This window comes from Acomys russatus, chromosome 2 (genome assembly GCF_903995435.1).
Source record: "Acomys russatus chromosome 2, mAcoRus1.1, whole genome shotgun sequence".
In the NCBI taxonomy this organism is placed as follows: Eukaryota; Metazoa; Chordata; class Mammalia; order Rodentia; family Muridae; genus Acomys; species Acomys russatus.
The window spans coordinates 42,773,072-42,793,812 of NC_067138.1; the positions used below are offsets into that span (position 1 = coordinate 42,773,072).

The window sequence follows — 20,741 nt, forward strand, 5'->3', positions numbered from 1 at the left end:
CCTGCTTGGTCACTTATTCATATTGTACATAATCTTTAATATGCTGTTGGACTGATTGGTAGTATTTTCTTGGAGGACTTTTGCCACCTATTCACTAGAGATAGTAGACTCTATAACTTTCATTGTCTTTCTTTGGTTTGATAATATCCATCCATTTGTGTCTTTAACAGAGAGATAAAAATAAAGTAATAACTACATTAATACATTAAGAAGTAATGGCTTTTCCTTTGGCAGTTCTGGTACTGGTTTATAAATCTAAATGCTTCAACTGATTACTTCTGTCTCCTCTAACCAAACAGGATGGATATTCTCCATGCCATGCTGCCTGGAACTGGGGGTGTCATACACTGGCAGCTTTCTCCCTCTGCCTTCTTTAGTACTTATTAGAAAGCTAAAGCCTGGTGCTGTCATCTCATCACTTTATTCCCTTAGCTCATGTAAGGGATTTTTGGGTTCAAATTATTCAAATTGATATTTCTGTGAGGAAAGAAACCTCTAGGAGCGTTACTCTACTGCTTGCCCTTCCTCCTATAAGTATTACTAAAATTACTCTTGGGCTCTCAGACATGGCTGAGTTACTCAGGAGCAAGCTGGTACTCTGGGTGTTTGCTTTTGGGTGTGTTAGGCAGAACTAGAGCAGCAGCTAGATTAGTTCTTCCTGTAATTGAGGCAAAGCCAGATCGGGTGGCTACAGCTGTAACTCCAGCACTCCTATGGTGAAGTGGGAGGTGGAGGCAGGAGAATTTCCATAAAGCTGACAGCTGGCCAGCCTAGAGTAGGAGAACAGTGGAAACAGAGATTATAGTCCCCAAAAGAAAGGAGAACCAACCCCCCAAAGTTGTCCTTTGGCCTCCATACTCATTCCATGCCACACACAAGCCTGCTCACACATCCCTAGACATACACCATAGACATACAAAAATAATAACAGAAGTTTAAATGCAAACTTATTGCAGATAGTGGATATTTTAGAAATTAAAATGTATAGATATGGAAATAAAAGACACCAATTAACATTCCTTGCTAGTAGTATAAGCATTAAGCAATACTCTTATAAATGCCAGGATAATCACAGAGAAAATGCTTAAGGACCACCATGTTTGTTTTATGTATAAATAATAAATGCATAAAAGACTTTCTGGAAGTTGCAGAGATGGCTTAGTGGTTAAGCATACCTGTTTGTCCTGCACAGGACCCAGGTCTAGTTCCAGTACATGGCAGCCAACAGCTTCCTATAACTCTAGTTTCAGAGAATTTGACAACCTGTGTGACCTCACATGGTAAACACACATGATACACAGACATACATTCAGACAAAACACTCATACACATAAAATAAATCCCTTTTTAAAAAAAGTTTTTTGTTTCTGGTATAGCAGATTGCACAAGATAGTGCAATACCCCTAGCCCCTCATAAGAGATTACTTTATTAGATAGCAGTGGTATGTGGGAGAAGACCAGAGCACCAAGTTTAAAGTCCCGTGTAACCCTTCTAATGAACTGAATTTGTACAACTGGTTAACATTGGAGACTAAATGATAATAGTCTACAGTGTGTATATGTGTGCATTTTAAAATGTACCATCTTATTTTTAGTAAACATGTCAGAACACAAAAAGTTACTGTGGGAAGTAGGTTTAAATAAATTCATATCTTTTTAAAAATTTTATTAATTTATTCATATTACATCTCAATTGAAATTCATATCTTTTTATTGTATATGTTAGGATTCTATAGAAATAGCTCACATAGAGGGAATGAATATTTACAATATGAAACTGTTGTTTGCACAGAATTCAAAGGCAGGTCCTTTTGATCCCCAAGAAAAACTAGCTTGATTTCACAGATATTTTTTTACTGCAGACGTTTACCCCCAACCCTACCCTAAACCTTGTGGCTCTCTATAGCTCCTGAGTTTATGAAATTTAAGTATTTTACATGTAGTTCTTGGTAGAGAAACTTAGACTCTCAGTTTGGCTCCAACAGTGGCTATGAAAATGAGGTGTAGTTGGTAGTTGTAGCAATACAGGTGTTGAAAAAGAGATGCGCAGGTAAAATGAATCATTCAGTTACAAATTGATTTAAATGTATACTCAGATGTTATTTCTCTATTATATTTCACAAATGTCTTAGTTTTCACCACTTTCTACCTTATGTTATAGGTCTCTATAAGTGTGTTCTATCCTTCAGTTCCTAGAGGGTCATGTCTGCTTCTATTTGAATCTTTTGTTTTATTTTGTGTTTTGTTGTTGTTGTTGTTTTGGTTTGTTTTTTGTTTTTGTTTTTTTTTTTCCCCCCCCGACAGGGTTTCCTGTGTATCCCTGGCTGTCCTGGAACTCTCTTTCTAGACCAGGCTGGCCTTGAACTCACAGAGATCCACCTGCCTCTGCCTCCTGAGTGCTGGAGATAAAGCCATGCGCCACCACACCTGGTGTGTCTTTTGCTCTTAATTCATCATTATGCTCAGTAACATTTTGTTAAATGAGAGCAATGACTGAGGAGTACTCATATAACTTTTTCTTTGTAATAGATGGAATATGAAGAGCAGTATTCTCACCTTTGGTTTTTCCTAATTGTAGTGGTATGCTATCTGCATTAGTGATGTTGGAGATTATGAAGGCATCAAGGCTAAGATTGCAAATTCCTACATTATCAAGGAACATTTTGAGGTACTGATTTAAGTTCATGAATTTAAAACGCTAATATTTTTCTGAGTGGGTGTGTTACCAATTACTGTTTATGGAGCGTAAAACTTCTTGGAAGGCACAGGCATGAGATTGCTTGGGCTTAGGGGCTAGGGGCACATCTGAGGAAACAGAACAAGACCTATCTTGTTTAAAAAACCAAACCAAAGCCCAGTGGGATAGAGCAATAATAGTTCATTATTTCTTCCAATTTTCTCAGTCAATTTAGTGAATTAGTGCTTCTGCCTTGCTTAGTACAGCTAAGGACATTTATATGCTTTACTCAGCCAGGACTGGGAGGTTCAGGATGGCCTCTCATTTATCTTAGTTTCTCTTTACTTGTCCTGTGCTTTAGTGGTCTAGCACAAGCTTCTCCACAAGATGGGAGATGGCCTTCACGAATAAATGTTTCAAAAGAAAAATTCTAGGTGCAAACTTATTCAAAGCATTTTTGGCACAATTGATAACATCCTATTGAATTAAAAACATTGCTATTTGTAGTGGTACATGCCTTTAATCTCAGTACTTGGAAGCAGAGATAGGTAAATATCGGTGAGTTCAAGGCTAGTCTGATCTACAGAGAGCGTTCCAGGACAATCAGGGCTACACAGAAAGACCCTATCTCAAAATAATTATAACTTATTATTATAGTCGAGCCCGTTTCTGTGAAGAAGGTTTTGAATGCTGATGGTTAAAATATAACAGACTAATACAATTGACACACCACTTTTAGTAGTAATAATTTTGTTTAGGACTATTGTGTATTTTATGGTGTTTCAATTTTCTTCCTAAAGTGAATTTACTTGTTTTTAGTAAACTTTGTTCAATGGTAAAAAATTACATTTAAATCTATACATTTCATATTCTAATTGCACACTATTTCATAATTCTCACACATAGAACAAAACTACCACAAAATGTTCAGCATTTAAAAATCTTTTATTAGTATAAATCATCTCAAAACTACACAGGTACAACAAACAGCACAGGTAGGAATGGGCTGGGTTTGCTACATACCAACTCTTCAGGAGCTTACAACCAGAAATCCTAGTCTCTAGCTTATATAATTACTAGAGAAAAATAACATTGGACTAGCAATCAGGACACCTAACTTCTTAAACAAGTATCACTGCATTTTACAATTTGTTTACATGTTTCATATTTAATATATCTGAATTCAGATTGCACTACAGAGTTAGTGGTACCATGTAGAATGAATTGGAAGGTATATTCTTTATTTTTCTTTGATACTATGTGTGTTTTGCCTGTATATATGTATACCACAGAATGCAGTACCTAGAGAGGTCAGAAGAGGGTGTCAGAACCCCTGGAACTGGAGTCACACATGGTTCTGAGCCGCCACATGCGTCCTGGGAACCAAACCTAGGTCCTCTGCAAGAGCTGTATATGCTCTTATCTGCTGAGCTATCCTTCCATTCCTTTTTCAAGTGATATATAAAATGACTATGTGCCATACTGATTTTTATTTGGTTGCTTATATTCTTATTTATTTATTTAAGGCATGGTCTTGCTGGGTAACCTAGACTGGCCTCAAATCCATGGTCTTCCTAAATCAGCCTTACAGTTTCTGGATTTTAGGCATATACACATGGCAATGTACTGGTTTTGGTACCTGGGATTCAGTAAAATACAGTACTATTACTTTGTATTTCAGAATATACAAGTATGTAACACAAGGGACTCCTCCCTCTGGAGTCCCTTCCCCTCCCCATGGTGCTCTGGAGCTATTTACCACCACTACCCCACTTTTAAGCGTGTAACATGAGTTTCAAGATGAGTAATGAAAAAAATGCAGAAAACATTTTAGTGAGTATTTTTCAGGTTTTAAAGAAAGAGCGAAGATGTCTATGTGTGACTCAGTGCTGTAAAGCATTTATAGTGCTTCATAGAAGCTTTCAAATATGTTTAAATATGCTAAATATGACTATACTTAGTATTTACATATGGAATGATATTTTATTTCCATTATTGTAAGAAATTAACATCTTTGAGTTGATTTTGGATGACAAACTAATGACAGAAAGGACTGTGAAGGTCCGTATTTGAAAGCAGCCTTTATCAAGCTCTGCAGTAAGAAACGGTTAGGTATGCAGATCACTTGGGAGAGCGCTTGGTTACCATGCACAGAACCCTGGCTTTACTTCCCACCACAGCGTAAAACTAGGAAAGCCTGTGATGCCAGCACCTCAGAAATGGAGGCCAGAGGACCAGAAATTCAGGGTCATCCTCTACTACAGTAAACCTGAGGCCAGCATCAACTATGTGAGACCAACCAAACAAACATAATTGAAAAAGAAAGTAAATTTATGCTAGAAATGGTAGTAAAACTGCAATCTCACAATTCGGGGCTACAAAGTGAGACTTTTGTCTTAGACTAATTAATTAAATACTTTTTTTGTTAAGCATACTGGTGTATTCAAGCAGTAAAAGTAAGGTCTGTATTGACGCTTACTCATAATTAACAGACAGTTTCCACCAAGACATACCTGGCTAGCCTTATTCTTGTTATTGTCTCTACCACAGCCATCAAGTCTTAGTACCTCTTACCACATTATGAAAAGTGAAAACAGATTGTAACAGAAAACACTGCTGCTAAACACATTTTGTGGCTTATTTCATTCTCACCATTATACTATAGGACATTTTCACCTTTGTCTTATTTGTGGCATTGTGGATCAAGCTCAGAGTCTCCAACATGCCAAGTAAAGACTCTATCACTAAACTATACTCCAAGTCAATTTTTTATAAAAGCAAAAACTTAGCTCCAGCAAGAATACAGAATTTGCTTAGGAGCTCTGATTTGACTCCCAACAGTCTGTCTACATAGTGAGTCATGGTCTTAAACAATACAGATATTTGAAATTTTGTTAACACATCACCAGACATATATAAGTTATATATAAATATATATCACTATATGTGGGCTTAAATTAGGTTTCAATTAAAAAATATTTAATCAGAATAAACATTAATCTGTGAGAGTTCCTTAGTGTTATTCAATAAACTAGCAGATAGGAGTATTAACTCCTTTAAAGTTATTCTATAATATGTGCTTTATAATAATTGATGTAGTAAATAGAAAGGTTATTATGTATGCTAACTTCTGTGAATAAATACAATTTTTACTTTTCCTTTGACATACATGGGAAAGTTTAACAAAATTTTTATTTGAAAAAAACCTCATTTCTAGGTAAGTTTTTTTTGTGGGGGAGATAATATTAGGAAGACTTTTTTCAATATTCATTTAAAATTTGACAAAAGGGACTTATTTATCTTTCCTTTTATCTTGAAGAAACAGTGAAAACTGTACTTTATTAAACTATTTTCAAAATTAGATTAATTTGTATATTTTATGGGTTTTCTCACCTATATAAATTTCTGAAACTTGTAAAATATATCTTTAAGTCTTCAATAGTAAAATAACTTGGGACAAATTTAAGCAATTAAGAATATGGGACTAGAGGCTGGAGAGATGGCTTAGTAGTTAAGAACCCTGGCTGCTCTTTGGGAAGACCCAGGTTCAATTTCTAGCACCCACACGGCAACTCACAACTGTCTATAACGCTAGTTTCAGGAGATCTGACATCCTCACACAGACATACATGCAGACAAAACACCAATGCTCATAAAAATAATATAAATATTTTTTTAAAAAGGATATGGGGCTGAGGAGATGGCTGTCTCTAAAATACTTGCTATGCAAGCATGAGGACCTGAGTTTAGTTATCAAGATCCATGTAAAATGTTAGGTATGGAGGGTACATTTGTAATTCCAACAAGGGCTAAAGGAAAGGCAGTAGGATCGAGGGGCTTTCTGGCCAGTTGGTCTACCTAGGCTTTGCGCTCCAGGTCTGGTAAAAGACCCTGTCTTTGAAAACAAGGTGGAAAATGATTGGGGAGACATCTAACTTTAACCTCTCACCTAAATACTTATAAACACATGGGGTCCGGACAATGAAGAGAGGGAAAGTATATCATGAGGGAAAAGGCTGTTATTGATTATAATGCACGTTTGGAGCTAGAGAGATGGCTTGGTGGTTGAGTGCAGAGACTGCTCTCCCAGAAGACCTAGTCCCAGCGCCCACATTAGGTAGCTCACAACTGCCTGTAGCTCCAGCTTCAAATCACCCAGCACCTTCTTCTAGCCTCCATGGGTACCTGCACATATATGACATTTACTTACACACACACACATACACACACACACACCATCTTTAAAATGACGGTATAATATTCTTTTTTTATTCACTGCTTTCTTTGGTGTTTAGATTTTCTTATTTCTTAACAGAAAGCAATTGAGCTGAACCCTAAAGATGCTACATCAATTCACCTTATGGGTATTTGGTAAGAAAATTTCACCAATGTTTCTGTCCTATTTAGTGTGACCTTATTTCATAGTATGTATAAGCACTTTAATTTATAATTTACATGAAAGCAAAAATAAAGTATTAAAAAACTATTTAACAGAGTTGAGTATTAAATCACTAAATAGCATTTGTGTATTGCTAGAACATAATAAAAGTAGCCAGGCATGGCGATACATGGCTGTAATGCAGCACTTAGATAACGGCAGGAAGATCAGGAGTTCAAGTTTATCTTCATCAGCGTAGTGAGTTCAAGGCAGCATGGTTTGACCCCGTTTCAAAACCCTCTTTTTCACTACCAGAAAAATAAAAGAGCCCAGGAAAACTAAAAAGACTTTAAGATTCTTTTGTAGACATTTTTATTTCCTTTCTTAGGGAAGACTCATTTACCATGCTAAGTAAAACTGCAGTAGTAGTAGGCGCCACAGGAAGTTGTTGTTTCTTCGAGATACATCAGACTGAGATTTGATTAGTCTGGAAAACTATGTAATCTTTCTTCAAGTTTCAATGTGACCTTGTGTCCAATATGAGTAATTATTTTGCTGGTATGAGGGCATACAAATATTTTAAGTATTTGCTATCAAAAGAAATAACACAAGTTTTCAGAATAAGCTACCCACTGAAGATTAATAATTACCAAAGGACAACCACTTAATCACTAAGCAAACATGTGAAACAATCTATGCCTCAAGGGGCTCAGCACCTAGTCAAAGATCCCAGATGGTTTTTTCTTTCTTCAGAAAGTTGTAAATATTTTTGCATGTTTATCATCTACTTCACCCTTTTTAAAGTATGCATAAATTTACCAGCTGTTATTGTTATTCATGCATAGTTCATTTAAGTTTTATCACTAAAAAGAATTCTGAATTTTCTTATGTCAAAACTAGTAGTAAGCAAGATATAAGCCACTCAACAGCAAAGATAAGGCAGAAGGATTACAAGTTCATGGCTAGCCTGGGGTACAAATAACATAACTCAGTCTCAAAAAAACTTCAAACAATTGTAATACTGATCCTGTATCACTTAGTTGTTCTAAGAGACAAAGAAGAAACTGTCATACTGGCCTGTACCTGGCATAAAATGACCACTACTGTTTACATTTAGTCATAAAGTGAACACAGCTCCTGAATCAGCTCAGTTTATATTTCATTCAATGTGTATACTAACTGTGTATCATATCAAGGTTAAATTATTTAAAAATATATAGTAGATTCCTTATACAATGTCTATTAAGATGTTCAGTTTTCTTAGTAGAAAAGGTACAATTTGCATGTATAATGTCATCTGTTCCCTTGTAGGTGCTATACATTTGCTGAAATGCCTTGGTATCAAAGAAGAATTGCTAAAGTGCTGTTTGCAAATCCTCCTACTTCCACCTATGAGGAGGTAGTATGATGCCCTTTCTTAAGTTAGTACCGATTTCTTAACTACAGTACCATTCTGCAGTGTCCACAGATATGGAGATCTGATTCTGTGAGGGACTTGAGCGAGTTTTAATGATCCAATTCAACAATATCACAAAGGCTTAATACTTACAGTCCAGGACTGGTGAGTGCTTTTTTTCTTGTTTAGGTGAGTGGCTGACAATTCTGGTCTATTGTGAGCTAAAGTAGCTCATGGCTAAAATAGACCACATAGAAGCCAAAAAACAGAATAAGAATATAGTGATTATTACCCAGAGAGTTTTATGTATATATTGAAAACATTTGGAGGAAGAACATGTAAAGATTAAGAAAAAAGCCTTGAGTGTGAAAGGCTCTTCATATTTTAAAGGATGTTTTCTTTTCCTATAAAAGTAAAATTTTAAAAGAATTGTATATAAGCTTTAAAGCCCACACACTTTGGGTGCTGGGGTTTGAACCAGGGTCTTACCCCCTGAACTCCCTTCCTAGACTACTGGATAAAAGTGTTGAGTTTATTTATTTATTTTTATTATATTTTATTTATTTTTATATTTTATTAATTTATTCATATTACATCTCAGAGGTTATCCCATCCCTTGTATCCTCCCATTCCTCCCTCCCTCCCATTTTCCCCTTACTCCCCTCCCCTATGACTGTTCCTGAGGGGGACCTCCTCCCCCTGTATATGCTCATAGGGTATCAAGTCTCTTCTTGGTAGCCTGCTGTCCTTCCTCTGAGTGCCGCCAGGTCTCCCCCTCCAGGGGATGTGGTCAAATATGGGGCACCAGAGTTCCTGTGAAAGTCAGACCCCACTCTCCACTCAGTAAACTTCAAACCCGTACCCAGATCTAGCCAATGGACAGGACATTCTCCACAGTTGAGTGGAGAGTGTTGAGTTTATTTAGTCACCTAATGTTCAAAATGTAAGGAAGCTGGTAACTTAAAAAAAAAAAAAAGTCACCCTAGTACTTTCCTCTCATAGTAAGGAGTATTTGTTGTTGTTTGCCCCTGGGAACTCATGGTATACAATTGGATAGTCACAGACCTGATTTATTTCCATTCCCAGGCAAAACCAAGCCAACACACACACACACACACACACACACACACACACACACACACACACACCACACACCTAACAAAGTATAAGCAGTATATTAATGAATTCACCATTTAATTATATGTAGTTTGTCTTATAAGTGACTGTCATGACTTGAAGGTAATAGCTGAATTATGCATGATCAATTTAACTCTGTGCCAGGTTAGTTTGGTATAAATTCTGAGTAGCATCCAGATATTACTAGAAGTAGTTCGCATTATTAAAATCCTAGTCTTCAATGATTTAATAATGTTATATTCAGCCTATGCTCCTTTTCCCGTTGAACTTGTTTTATAATCATTTACTTTCTGCCATCTTTAATAGTAGGAATATGTCTTAAAGAAATGTAAGGTTTTTTTTTTTAAGTTACTGAGTCTAATTCTTTCCATTTTATTTGTACTCTTTGTATTCTTAACAGGCCCTGAGGTACTTTCACAGAGCAGAACAAGGTGAGACACTTTTACTTCAGATATGACATAATACTCTCTAAATGCTGATTGTCATAAAACATCTTAAATCAAGACTAATATATATTTGTTGTATCTTTCACACTGGATAATGTAAAACAAAATTATATTTAAAAAATTAGGAGTATGTGTGTTCCACCTGCATGTTATGTTTGGTCTCTGAGGAGACCAGAAGTAGGTGTCCCCTTGGGAGTGAAGTTAACAGTTGTGAACTGCCATGTTGGTGCTGGGACTTAAACCCAGATCCACTGGAAGAGAAGACAGTAATCTTAAGTACTAAGTCCTCTCTCCAGCCTCACATTTTAACTTATTTTTTATGAGCATCTAATCTTTCTCTAATTATTATTTTTTAAAAATGGGAATTGCACTTAATTCAGAGCTCCAATTCTGGAATGTTACCTTCATTTAATGTAATTTTTTTTTTTTTTTTTTTTTTTTTTTTTTAATGAGGAGGCTCTGACAAATTGTCTTTCTAACAGGATATTTTATAGTTAATTAGAAGTACCTAAATGAAGACTATTTAAACCAGGTTAATTATTAGTGTATTGCAGAATATTGTATTCCATGTGAAAGAGTTTGATGTTTTTCTTGTTTAGATTAGAAAATGGCTACTCCTATAACACTGTTGATTGCCTGTCCTATATATTCCCCCCTTTTAACAAAAATGCTGGCATTGGGGTTGTAATTCAATGGCACAGGGTTTTGCTGACATGCACAAGGCCCTCAGGTTAGTCCCAAGAACTAGAAGAAACAATTATAATGAGACATGTCTGTGACTAACTGTACCATAAAAGCCACTCCAAATACTTTTTATTTTAATTTTTTGATAGTTCTCACTATATAGCTCAAGCTGGCCTCAAAGTATGGATCCTCCTGCTTCAACTTCCAAACACTGAAATTATAGGCATGCGATACATGCACAATTCCTTATATCAGAAAACTAAGACATATTCTTTATTGAATCCCATTTACATAAATTTAAGCAATTTAGTGATAATTTTAACAACTTTAAAGAACTATTTGAATGTTAAATATCTCTGTAATTTGGTTTTGTTCACTGCTTCCTTTTATCGATATTTTTCCTGGTCACATTATTTTACATATCATGAATATGAATCTAAGAATGAGATCAAAGGGGTTTAAAACTATAATTATAAAGCAAAAAGTCGACCTTAAAACACTTAACAGTTGGCGGCCTTGAATAAAGCTGTGACTGCTCATAGGGTTAAGTCCTTGGTGATTGCACTCACACGCAGACTTTATATGAGCAGTAACTTTCTCTTAGTTAAAGGTTGCCAGGCTCTGGTCCAGAAGTCTTTCTCATGTTTTGTGTCACTCACACCTCCAATACCAGCCTCCTTATTCTGATGTTTGTGTAAGGCTGTGTGTATGGGTGAATTGGACTTTTCCCCCTTTTGGGTCATGACTACATTTCCATTGAGTCACATAAAGTACTTGGCCTACTTCTTGGATGAGGACGTGGATACATAAATCAGCGTACTTAACCACAAAATGATTAAATCAAAGAAACTAAATGATCTTGAGTTTTAAACAAATGCAGTTAATCATAAATTGTATCCAAGAAAAAATAGGCTTTATTCTAGAACCTGGTATATGCTAGGCATGTGTTTTATTTCTAAGACCCATTCCAGGCCTACAGAAAGGCTCGGATTATTAGAAAGAAACTGAAGACTCAGTGAAATCAGAACTGAGTATAGCAGTGCATGTCTGTGGTTACCAGCACTCAGGAGGCTAGGGCACTGTGCCACTGAGTTACACTGAATTAGTAAGTTCCAGGCTCACTTGGACTACACAGAACTGTGTCTCTCCAAAGTAAGTTAGAGAATTCTTTATACTTCACTCACAGGCTTCTTAGAAAATTATTTTTTATTTAACATAAATAAAATTGTACATATTTATGGAGCACTGGTAATTCAGTACATTCATATAAGATATAATTATCAAATCAAAGTAGTTCTCTCCATCTCATGCATTTATCATATTTATTTTGGGAAGTACTCAAGTTTTGTAAGTCTTCTAAAAATATATAGTAAACTGTTATAAATATTTCCCTACTGTGCTGTATTCTGTGACACCCACCCCCATCTAACCTTCCTGTGTCCTCCCCTTCCCAGCTTCTGATTACCACTATTCTACTCTCACAATCCTAGCTTTGTGTGCACTTCTCCCTCAATCAAGAAAATTCTCAATTTTCTCTTAAAACGCTGCTCATCCTCCAAGATACTTAACTCTCAATTAGTTGTTTTCTTATGTGGCTTCTTGTAGCACTCTGGAGTTTCTATGTGGTAAAGCATTTAGTTGCGTTTATGTTTCTCTCTGTGCCTAAGTATAGAAGATATTTAGCAAATGTTGAGAATTTATGTTAGCCATGATTTCATCCATGCATTCCCTCACTCACTGAACAGATGTACTAAGTATATGTTATTTCCCCTACATTGTTCTAGACAATTGGAATACAGTAATGATGGGGGGTTTAAAAAGAAAACAGCTCATGTTTTATCAGCATGAAGATACTTTAAAGTGAGACCATGGTATAATAATGTACACAGCCCATAAGTACATTTAATACATCATAATTATCTTAGGGTTTTTTTTTTTTTTTTTTTTTTTTTGAGATAAGGTTGGAGAGAGAGAAGGAGAGGAGAGAGAATTGCATTAGCCTGATCATTTTTTAACCATAGAATTTTATTAAAATTTAGACAAAACATTAAATCTATAAAAATAAAAACACTATTTCTTTGGAGCTGATTTTTTTCTCCTTCTTATATACAGTGGATCCAAACTTCTACAGCAAAAACTTGCTGCTTTTAGGAAAGACATACTTGAAGCTAAACAACAAAAAGCTCGCTGCTTTCTGGCTGGCAAAAGCCAAAGGTTACCCAGCACACACAGAAGAAGACAAACAGGTAAAATATCTGTAATAAAGTAAGGCAGGTAGGCTTTCATTGAGGCATTAGTAATAAATGAACTGAGAACTTCGTTAAAAGCATGTTTGTTAAATGCACTGTACTATGGAAAGCTCGAGTGCTCATTTGTATATGAACCTTTATATTTTAACGTGAGAACTTCTTAGTTACTGTCACCAAATGTTATAAGTTGCTTGCTGCAATGTAAAGCTGATGTACATCTAGAATGTACATCTGATTGGATGTGATTTCTAAAACACAAGCAGCTCAGGCATAGATGCTTACCTAACATGCACAAGGCTGTGGTTCAGTGTCTGACACTGCAGGGGAACAGGGTTGGGGTGGGCTGCGGAAGGTTAAGGATACCAATTAGAGTGCTCTCGGAGTCTCATCTGATGATCTTATATGTCCCGTCTTCGTTATCTTGAAACTCTTATTTTATAACTTAAGTTTTATAAGTTAGGCTGCGCTACTTATATATAATGTGTGTTTTTCCACTTTAGATACAGACAGAAGCTGCTCAGTTGCTTACAGGTTTGTGACAAGAACTGAGAACTTTTTGGAGAAGGCAACAACATACCTAATACAAAGATGACACCTTAACCATCATAATGACTGTATAGCTTTCCCCATTTCTTAACCATCATAATGACTGTATGGCTTCCCCCATTTCTTTTATGTGTGACCATTTTACAGAATAAATGTAAAAAAAATTCTGGGTTTTTTCACAAAAAAGAAAAAAAAGTGGGTAAAAGAAAGTGCCACATTGCCCCAAGAGTGGCAGCAGTACATTTCCCTGGTTCAGACAGACGTTTTCAATTCAGAACAATAGGAGAAAATGGTATGGGATATGTAAGTGTTGATTGCACCACAATGAAAGGTTTTCAAAAGGTTTTGTGAACAGGGGCATATAAGGGAATGATTTTCACGTTGCATTTGATTGAAAGTTGCTATGGTAGAATGGGAATTAGGTGTTTATGATGTTGAGGGTTCCTGGTATAAAGAACTGAAGTGATGTTTCTTAGAGCCAACCTGAATTAGAAAAAATCCTATGGAACAATGTTCTTTTTCAAATGTTGTACAGCATCATAGATGGGTTGAATTTGTCACTTGACAAATTGTAATCCTTTATAGAATGGAGGGACACAGATTTCAGGATGAAAAGGAAATAGACATATTTACTAGGTAGGGCATTATCATTTGAATCTGATGTGCCACCACTGTAAATTTACACTTTTACAACAACTGGAGCTTGGATGCCACTTACACTGAATGAATGTGAGACTATGCATGGGTATATTTCCCCAAAATCACACAAGAATTGTAATGTTATAATAAATTACAGCAAAATGTGTACGTGCATGCTGTTCCTGTTTGACCATGTAAACTTTCAAACATAAACATTGGACATATATTTAATTCTTGGATTTAAGGTATTATTAATATTTTGCTATATTATATTTTTATATCTTTGAAATTGCAGATGTTATTATACTCTTAAATATCTCAGCTGCTTCTCAGAATATCTTCCAAAGCAAACACAAATACAGTATCACACCTGTCACATCACCTCATAAGACGACACTCTTAGAATTCCTTAACTGTCCAAAAAACCCTGCTTTTTGAGACCAGAATTTGACTTGCAGCACAGATGATATTAATACAGAAAATTTCTCCCCACCTCTTACAACACAGACTCTTTGGAGAGGCCAGTATGATTATTAGCAACTGTCCTCCAATCCAGATCAGCCTGAGGATCATGTTCCATCTCGTTGTCTAGGGCTCCAGTTAATTATATTCAATCTTCTTTGGCTTTCATATTCATGACTTTGAAATTAATTACTGTTTCATTTTCTAGGTTCATTTCCATTTTTGATACTTTGTTTTGCTTTAGGTGGTTTGATTGCTTAAAAGCATGATAACTATCTTCATATGAGGTTTTTTGTTGTTACTGTGTCATCTTTTTCTCCACTCCCCCCGAATTCTGTCAACAGTCACTTCATATCTTCATTGTCTAGTTATGAACTTGAGCTACTTTTCATACCCAGTCTATCTATCTAATTTATGTTAATAGTACTATGCTAAAGAATTTAAAATTTTTTTTAACATTAAGATCCAAGGCCTTGACTTCTTAAGCAAGGCCTTTACCATATGTATATCCCAGTTGCTTCTGTAGATTTATTCTTTAGAATGGCTTTTTAAGTATAATTTCTGTTATCAGCACAAAGCTCTGGAATTATTTCCTAGCACTCACACACACAAAATTTTTTCTGTAAAGTTATTTTTGTGAAATGAGGTATTTTTCAGCAATAAAGACTTTTATGGATTGGGGGACTCTATCTTCTGATGTTTTATAGACCTTTATTTTAAAATAATTAAGATTCTTGTGTCATGGTTCTTCTTGCTATAGCTGGTATATTATATATATGTGTAATAATATAAATGTATATGTAAAAATGTTTAATAGGAAATTTAAGATTCACAAGAAATACATAATATAGTACAAGCAGGTTCCGAATACCCATCTTCCTGTTTGCACTTGGGCAACATGTAACTATGGTATAACACCAAACTAAAAAATATACTGGAATGATCTGTAGACCTTAATTTAGATTTTATGACTTTTAGACGTCTTCACCTCTTAATGACTTTATAATATAGATTTTTATAACTTCTACCACAGGCAGATACAAATTGTTTAATTTCAGAGGTTTAGTGCTGTAGTCAAACCCAGCCATTTCCGGCCCTTTCACACTCCTAACACACCCTACAACTGATCTGCTATACATTTGTTATTTCAATACTCTTAGAAAAAAGTAACCTTTTAGGTATTTACTTTTTTTCTAATTTGTAGCTATTAAAAATAAAGGCAGTTTTCATTCATGTTTAAAAACAAGTTATGGAATCACTGCAAAGAAAATGTATATATTCACAACTCAGTTTTATTTAGCCAAAAAAGATGAAATTACCTCATTTGCGGCCAAAGGGATGGAACTGAAGATGATCTTGTTAAGGCTATATAAACTCAGATGGATCCTGCAAGTGGATCCAAATTTAAAAAACAAAAAAAATGACATCAAAGTAGAAGGCAGATTTCTTGAAAAGAGAAAGGAGGTAATGGTGGGCTGGACATGTGAGAGCATATGTGAAGATGTGACAATGAAACCCATTATTTTGTATAGTGAATATATTCTAGTAAGTAAAAATGACCTAAGATTTTATGTGTACTTATTTTCCCTGTGTTATAAATGGCAGGAGCACACAGGCTTCTGTGTACTTTCTCAGCCTTTGTTTTGACTTCCAGGAGCCTTGTTCACCTTGGTTCTTGATGCATACCCAAATGTGAGACCACTGCTCAGAGAGTATACCCTTTAATGCCATTACATGTCCTTTTGTAAAATTCCCATGAGACTCTGTTTTTGTGTGCATCCCAGACCTCCGTTTTGTTTGAAAAGTTTAGTTTCCCCATGCACACAGAGCTTGTAGTATTGTATATGCTAACCATACTATAGACACAGGCAATTGGTGATTTCCTCTGCTTAAGTCTGTCTCCTATCTTTGAGGATGTATGAAACCTGAATTCAGGCTTATTTATTTGTGGTGCAGTGAACAGGGGAACCTAGGCTTCTGAGCACAACCTGGGAAAGCTAGGAGTCTTTTTGGTTGTTGGTTGCTCCCTTCCCATAACAAAATTTCCAGTGTGGCCTATCAACAGGCAATGGATGCTATGACATGGCTGTTAGACTTATATCTTCTTTAAAAGAGCATAATGAAAACAAAGCACCAAGTTAATCATAAGGACTAAAAGAATGGTTCTGAAAAAGACCTAGAATTAGTATTAAAAAGAAAGGCCAGACGTGATGTGCATAATTTTAATCCCAGCACTCAGGGAGGCAGTGGCAGGTGGGTCTCTGTGAGTTTGAGGCCAGCCTGTAGAAAGTAAGTCCAGGACAGCCAAGGCTAGACAGAGAAACCCTGTCTCAAAAATCAAAAAAGAAAGAAAAAAGAAATACCATCCTCATCTTAATTGTATTGCTTGGCTTAATGTTGGAGTCGAATGTTTAGAATTCAGGAAATAGAACTTTCAGGTTTGTATCAAATTCCCAGTTGACTTTACACTTGATTTCTCTGCTCAACAGATTATGAAAAGTAGGGTATGTCACAGGAGAACATTTATTTCATGTTTCAACAACTGATTTGTTTTGCTACTTTAGTGTTTACTAGATCATGTTATGCTTAATTAAATGTTAGGATTCAATAAGCCTACATAAACTACATTTGTTTGCCATCAGTTTACTCAGAACACTGCAGGGCAGGAACCATGACTAGGGCAAGGCTAGGCCTTCTTTCAGAAAATGAACCTGTTAGCTAGAACATCTACACGGTTCTTCAAGAACCAGAATCTCCTAATGTGACAGCTCAGGGCATGCAATTGTAAGAATTTTCAGATTCAGGGAAACCCAGTTACAGCTTCCTCCTATATGTCAGGAGCTTTCTCAGTTCAGAAGCGGCTTACTAGTTAGCGTCTTTTTCAACTCCAGACACGAGTGAGGTTGTCCATCAATGGAGTGATATACAACACCTTACTTAGTTTTCAGAAGAATTAGGTGGATAATTGAAATCAACCAGAGAAAATATTAATATTTTCATTTTCAATTGCCTAGGAAGCACAGAAAAAAATATAAAATACAAAACAAAAAATGAAATAGTAGCTTCTTTTCCAAAGACAGATGACTGAGCTGATTGGTAAAACTGTTTTAAACCTATAGCCCATAGCCTTGGCTCATTTATTGGTGATTTTGGGAATTGTCACTATAAATAAGTATCATTATTAGCCTGCCTCTGAGACTTCCTCACCTCCCATTTTCTCTGACTCTGTTCAGTGAGCCTGGTGTAGTGGGTCCAGTTCCGGAAAGTGATGGGAAGGAGTGAAGGCAGGAGGTGGATCATATCTTTGTAAGACATTTTATGGTCACTATCGAGTAGTTAACTACTGGGTATGAAAGAATAGAAGAACCTGATGAGGTCTGCAAATTAGTCTTCCCCAGAAAACTGTTTTGCTCTTGTGAGTTCTCTTACTAATGCAAGGTAACTTAACAAAAGGATCAGCTCCCTGAAATCCCACCTGAAAGCCACCTTGAACCATATCTTCAAAATGGCCATCTCAAATATCTCCACTGAATAAGAGCCAATACTTTCTGTCATAGCAAGTTTATTATTTTACAGAATAATTTATGTAGGACTTGAAGGCTGTCCATCTTCTACTATATGGCTTATCATATATTAGAATTTTCAAAGTTCTTTAAGCTTTAAAATAACCAGATTTTCTATAGTTTGTTCAATTAAGCAGACTACTGCTTTCATTTAGTTTTTTTGTTTGTTTGTTTTGAATTCTGAATAAAACTGAAGAACATAATCTATGTAGAAAAATAAAATCGTGGCAATCCTCAACTAGTGGATAGAAGTTGTAATTCTAAGTGAATTTCGTAGTTACAAAATGGTATGTTAATGAACTTTGCAGTGTATATTGAAAGAATAAAAATGAAAAATTTTTTATATTAGGAAGCCCAGTTTGCTAAAAGTAGCAGTATCATTCACATTAGATTTTACTTTTTTTCATCACCATGAATGCCCTTATAATGAAAATCAATGTTATTTGGAGAAAAACTTATCTATATAAAGTGGGTCACAAAGGATTTTTTTTTAACCTACCTACTGGATTTAGAAACAATTTTGATGAATTTGAAAGGGGGATATTCAAACACTAATAGAAAGTTCTTAGTATGACATTTAAATACTTCTGCAGCTTTTAAATCGATTTAGTTTAATTACATCACTGATTTCATAAAACTAAACCTTGAGCACAAAAGCGGCAAAGTTCAGTACCTTTTATATATCCCTACGTATTAAACTATCAATTTATTAATTAAATTTGAAGAACATTACATGAAGTTTAAAAATGTTAAGTACAGAAATGCCAGATTCTTTTAATTTCCACAAATAGCCAACACCCCAAAGTAACATGTAACTAGACTTCTGCTGCTCAGCAGCTCAATTCCAGCTGCCCCTGCAACTACTGATCTATTACAGGACTTCTGCATCTACTGATATAACAATGATGGATTTTTTTACTATTCATTTAGAACAACTCAGTAAGTTGGAGTATTTGTCTTCAGAAAAGCCAGCAGCATTTAAAAAATACACTTAAAGTAAGGGTTGGCCTAAGCCCTAAATACCTTTCTGAACAGACATGCAACTAAACACAATCAGATGTCACCTAGGGAGAAGAACATGGAACATTTGCACTTCCCCCCTGGATAACAGAAACAAGGCAAAGCAAATTCAGAACTCTGTGAATGAATAGTTGCCATGTTTAATACACCTGGTGCTCTATAAAACTAGAGCCATGGTCATATATGCTTATATAGATATAGATTTCTTAATAAATTCTCTTGCTTCAAAATTTAAGGATGATCTTTTTCCTGGTCAGTCATTTCAAGGGAACAATAAATAAAGTAGAAAATGATGAAATGTTTTGCATATTTCTGTGGAAGAACGGAAAACATTTATACTTTGAGAGGTTCAGAAAATTAACTGTACAGAATGAACAGCTTATTTACACTATCTGTGCAATTTTTCTTGGCTGGGGTATTTAAATGCAAGAGCTCCTCCAAGACAAGAATCCATATTCATTCTTGTCCAAATCCCTCTGTCTCTTCTATTGCAAAAAGAAGTTTTTCCTTTAGTTGTTCATAACTCTTATATGGTGGTAGATCCAAGCGATTAAAACTGAACAAAAACAAAAACAAAATCAGACGTTTTCAATGAAATAAACTGAAGAGATTTCTAATACAGTATTCTTTAACAGCACATTGAAACCTTAATATTATATATTTAAAAACTTTGCCAAAGGTATCCTAATAATTTAATATAGTAATTAGCATAGTAACCCACCTAAATTTCAGAGGAAGCTATCCAAATTTAAGACAAAATATCTACATATTTGCCAAAGGATAACAGAATTACAAATATCAATATGTAGAATGACTGGATTTAAAAATCAGTTTCCTTTTGCTATTTCTGTGTCATGGGTGATGAGTCTCCATAAGAATTAACTTCATCCATCCATTCATTATTTATTTGTTTTCTGAGAAGTTTTGTATGGAAGATGTTCCAATAGCTGGCAATACAATAATACAGTGATGGAAATCCTAAGTCTCTTCTCTCATAGATTTTATGTTCTGATAGAGATAGTCAGTGAATACATACATACTTTTGTCTCTTTAAATAATCTCACCATATTATATTTTAATCCACAAACTGACCATTTTCAGGTCCTTCTAACATCAATTCTTGTCTGAGGCTGAATTATGAAAATAAAAATACTAAAACTTAAAAAGAATAACATTCAATTTCTAAAATACAGTACTGACTAGCTTCACTAGACCCAAGTACCTGTGGATTCAGTGGTTTAGTGAAACTATGAGGAAAGATTCAAAACCTTTCTGTACCTTCATTTACTTATTGTACACTTCGTATCTGCCCTTTCCCCGGCCCATGCAAGTTAGGAAAGCTCATAAAGTAAGAAAAGGTAGCCAATTTCAACAGTTATGCAAGCCATCATTAACATAATAGTTTCTTCATATTAAATTTAAATGTATTGTTGGTAGCAATTGAGACCATATATTGATTGCCTTCATTTTAAACTATGCTCCGCTCCAAGAAAGAAAGACTGTATGGTAACTGAAGTTAGGAACAAAAGCTTCTCTTTTCAGTA

At 35.3% G+C, this 20,741-nt stretch overlaps 2 protein-coding genes across 3 annotated transcripts in view; one reads left to right on the forward strand and one right to left on the reverse strand.

The window, feature by feature from the left end:
* The window catches only part of Rmdn1 (regulator of microtubule dynamics 1), a 34,131-nt gene extending 20,559 nt beyond the window's left edge, over nucleotides 1-13,572 (forward strand). The window contains exons 5-10 of the mRNA XM_051160613.1: nucleotides 2,579-2,668; nucleotides 6,993-7,048; nucleotides 8,367-8,454; nucleotides 9,989-10,019; nucleotides 12,831-12,964; nucleotides 13,468-13,572. Of these exons, the coding sequence (XP_051016570.1) occupies nucleotides 2,579-2,668; nucleotides 6,993-7,048; nucleotides 8,367-8,454; nucleotides 9,989-10,019; nucleotides 12,831-12,964; nucleotides 13,468-13,506 (438 nt within the window). The 3' untranslated portion in view covers nucleotides 13,507-13,572. The remainder of the gene's footprint in view (nucleotides 1-2,578; nucleotides 2,669-6,992; nucleotides 7,049-8,366; nucleotides 8,455-9,988; nucleotides 10,020-12,830; nucleotides 12,965-13,467) is intronic.
* Nucleotides 1-20,741, reverse strand: part of Cpne3 (copine 3) — a 146,882-nt gene that overhangs the window by 81,291 nt on the left and 44,850 nt on the right. The gene's annotated exons all lie outside the window — the stretch shown is intronic.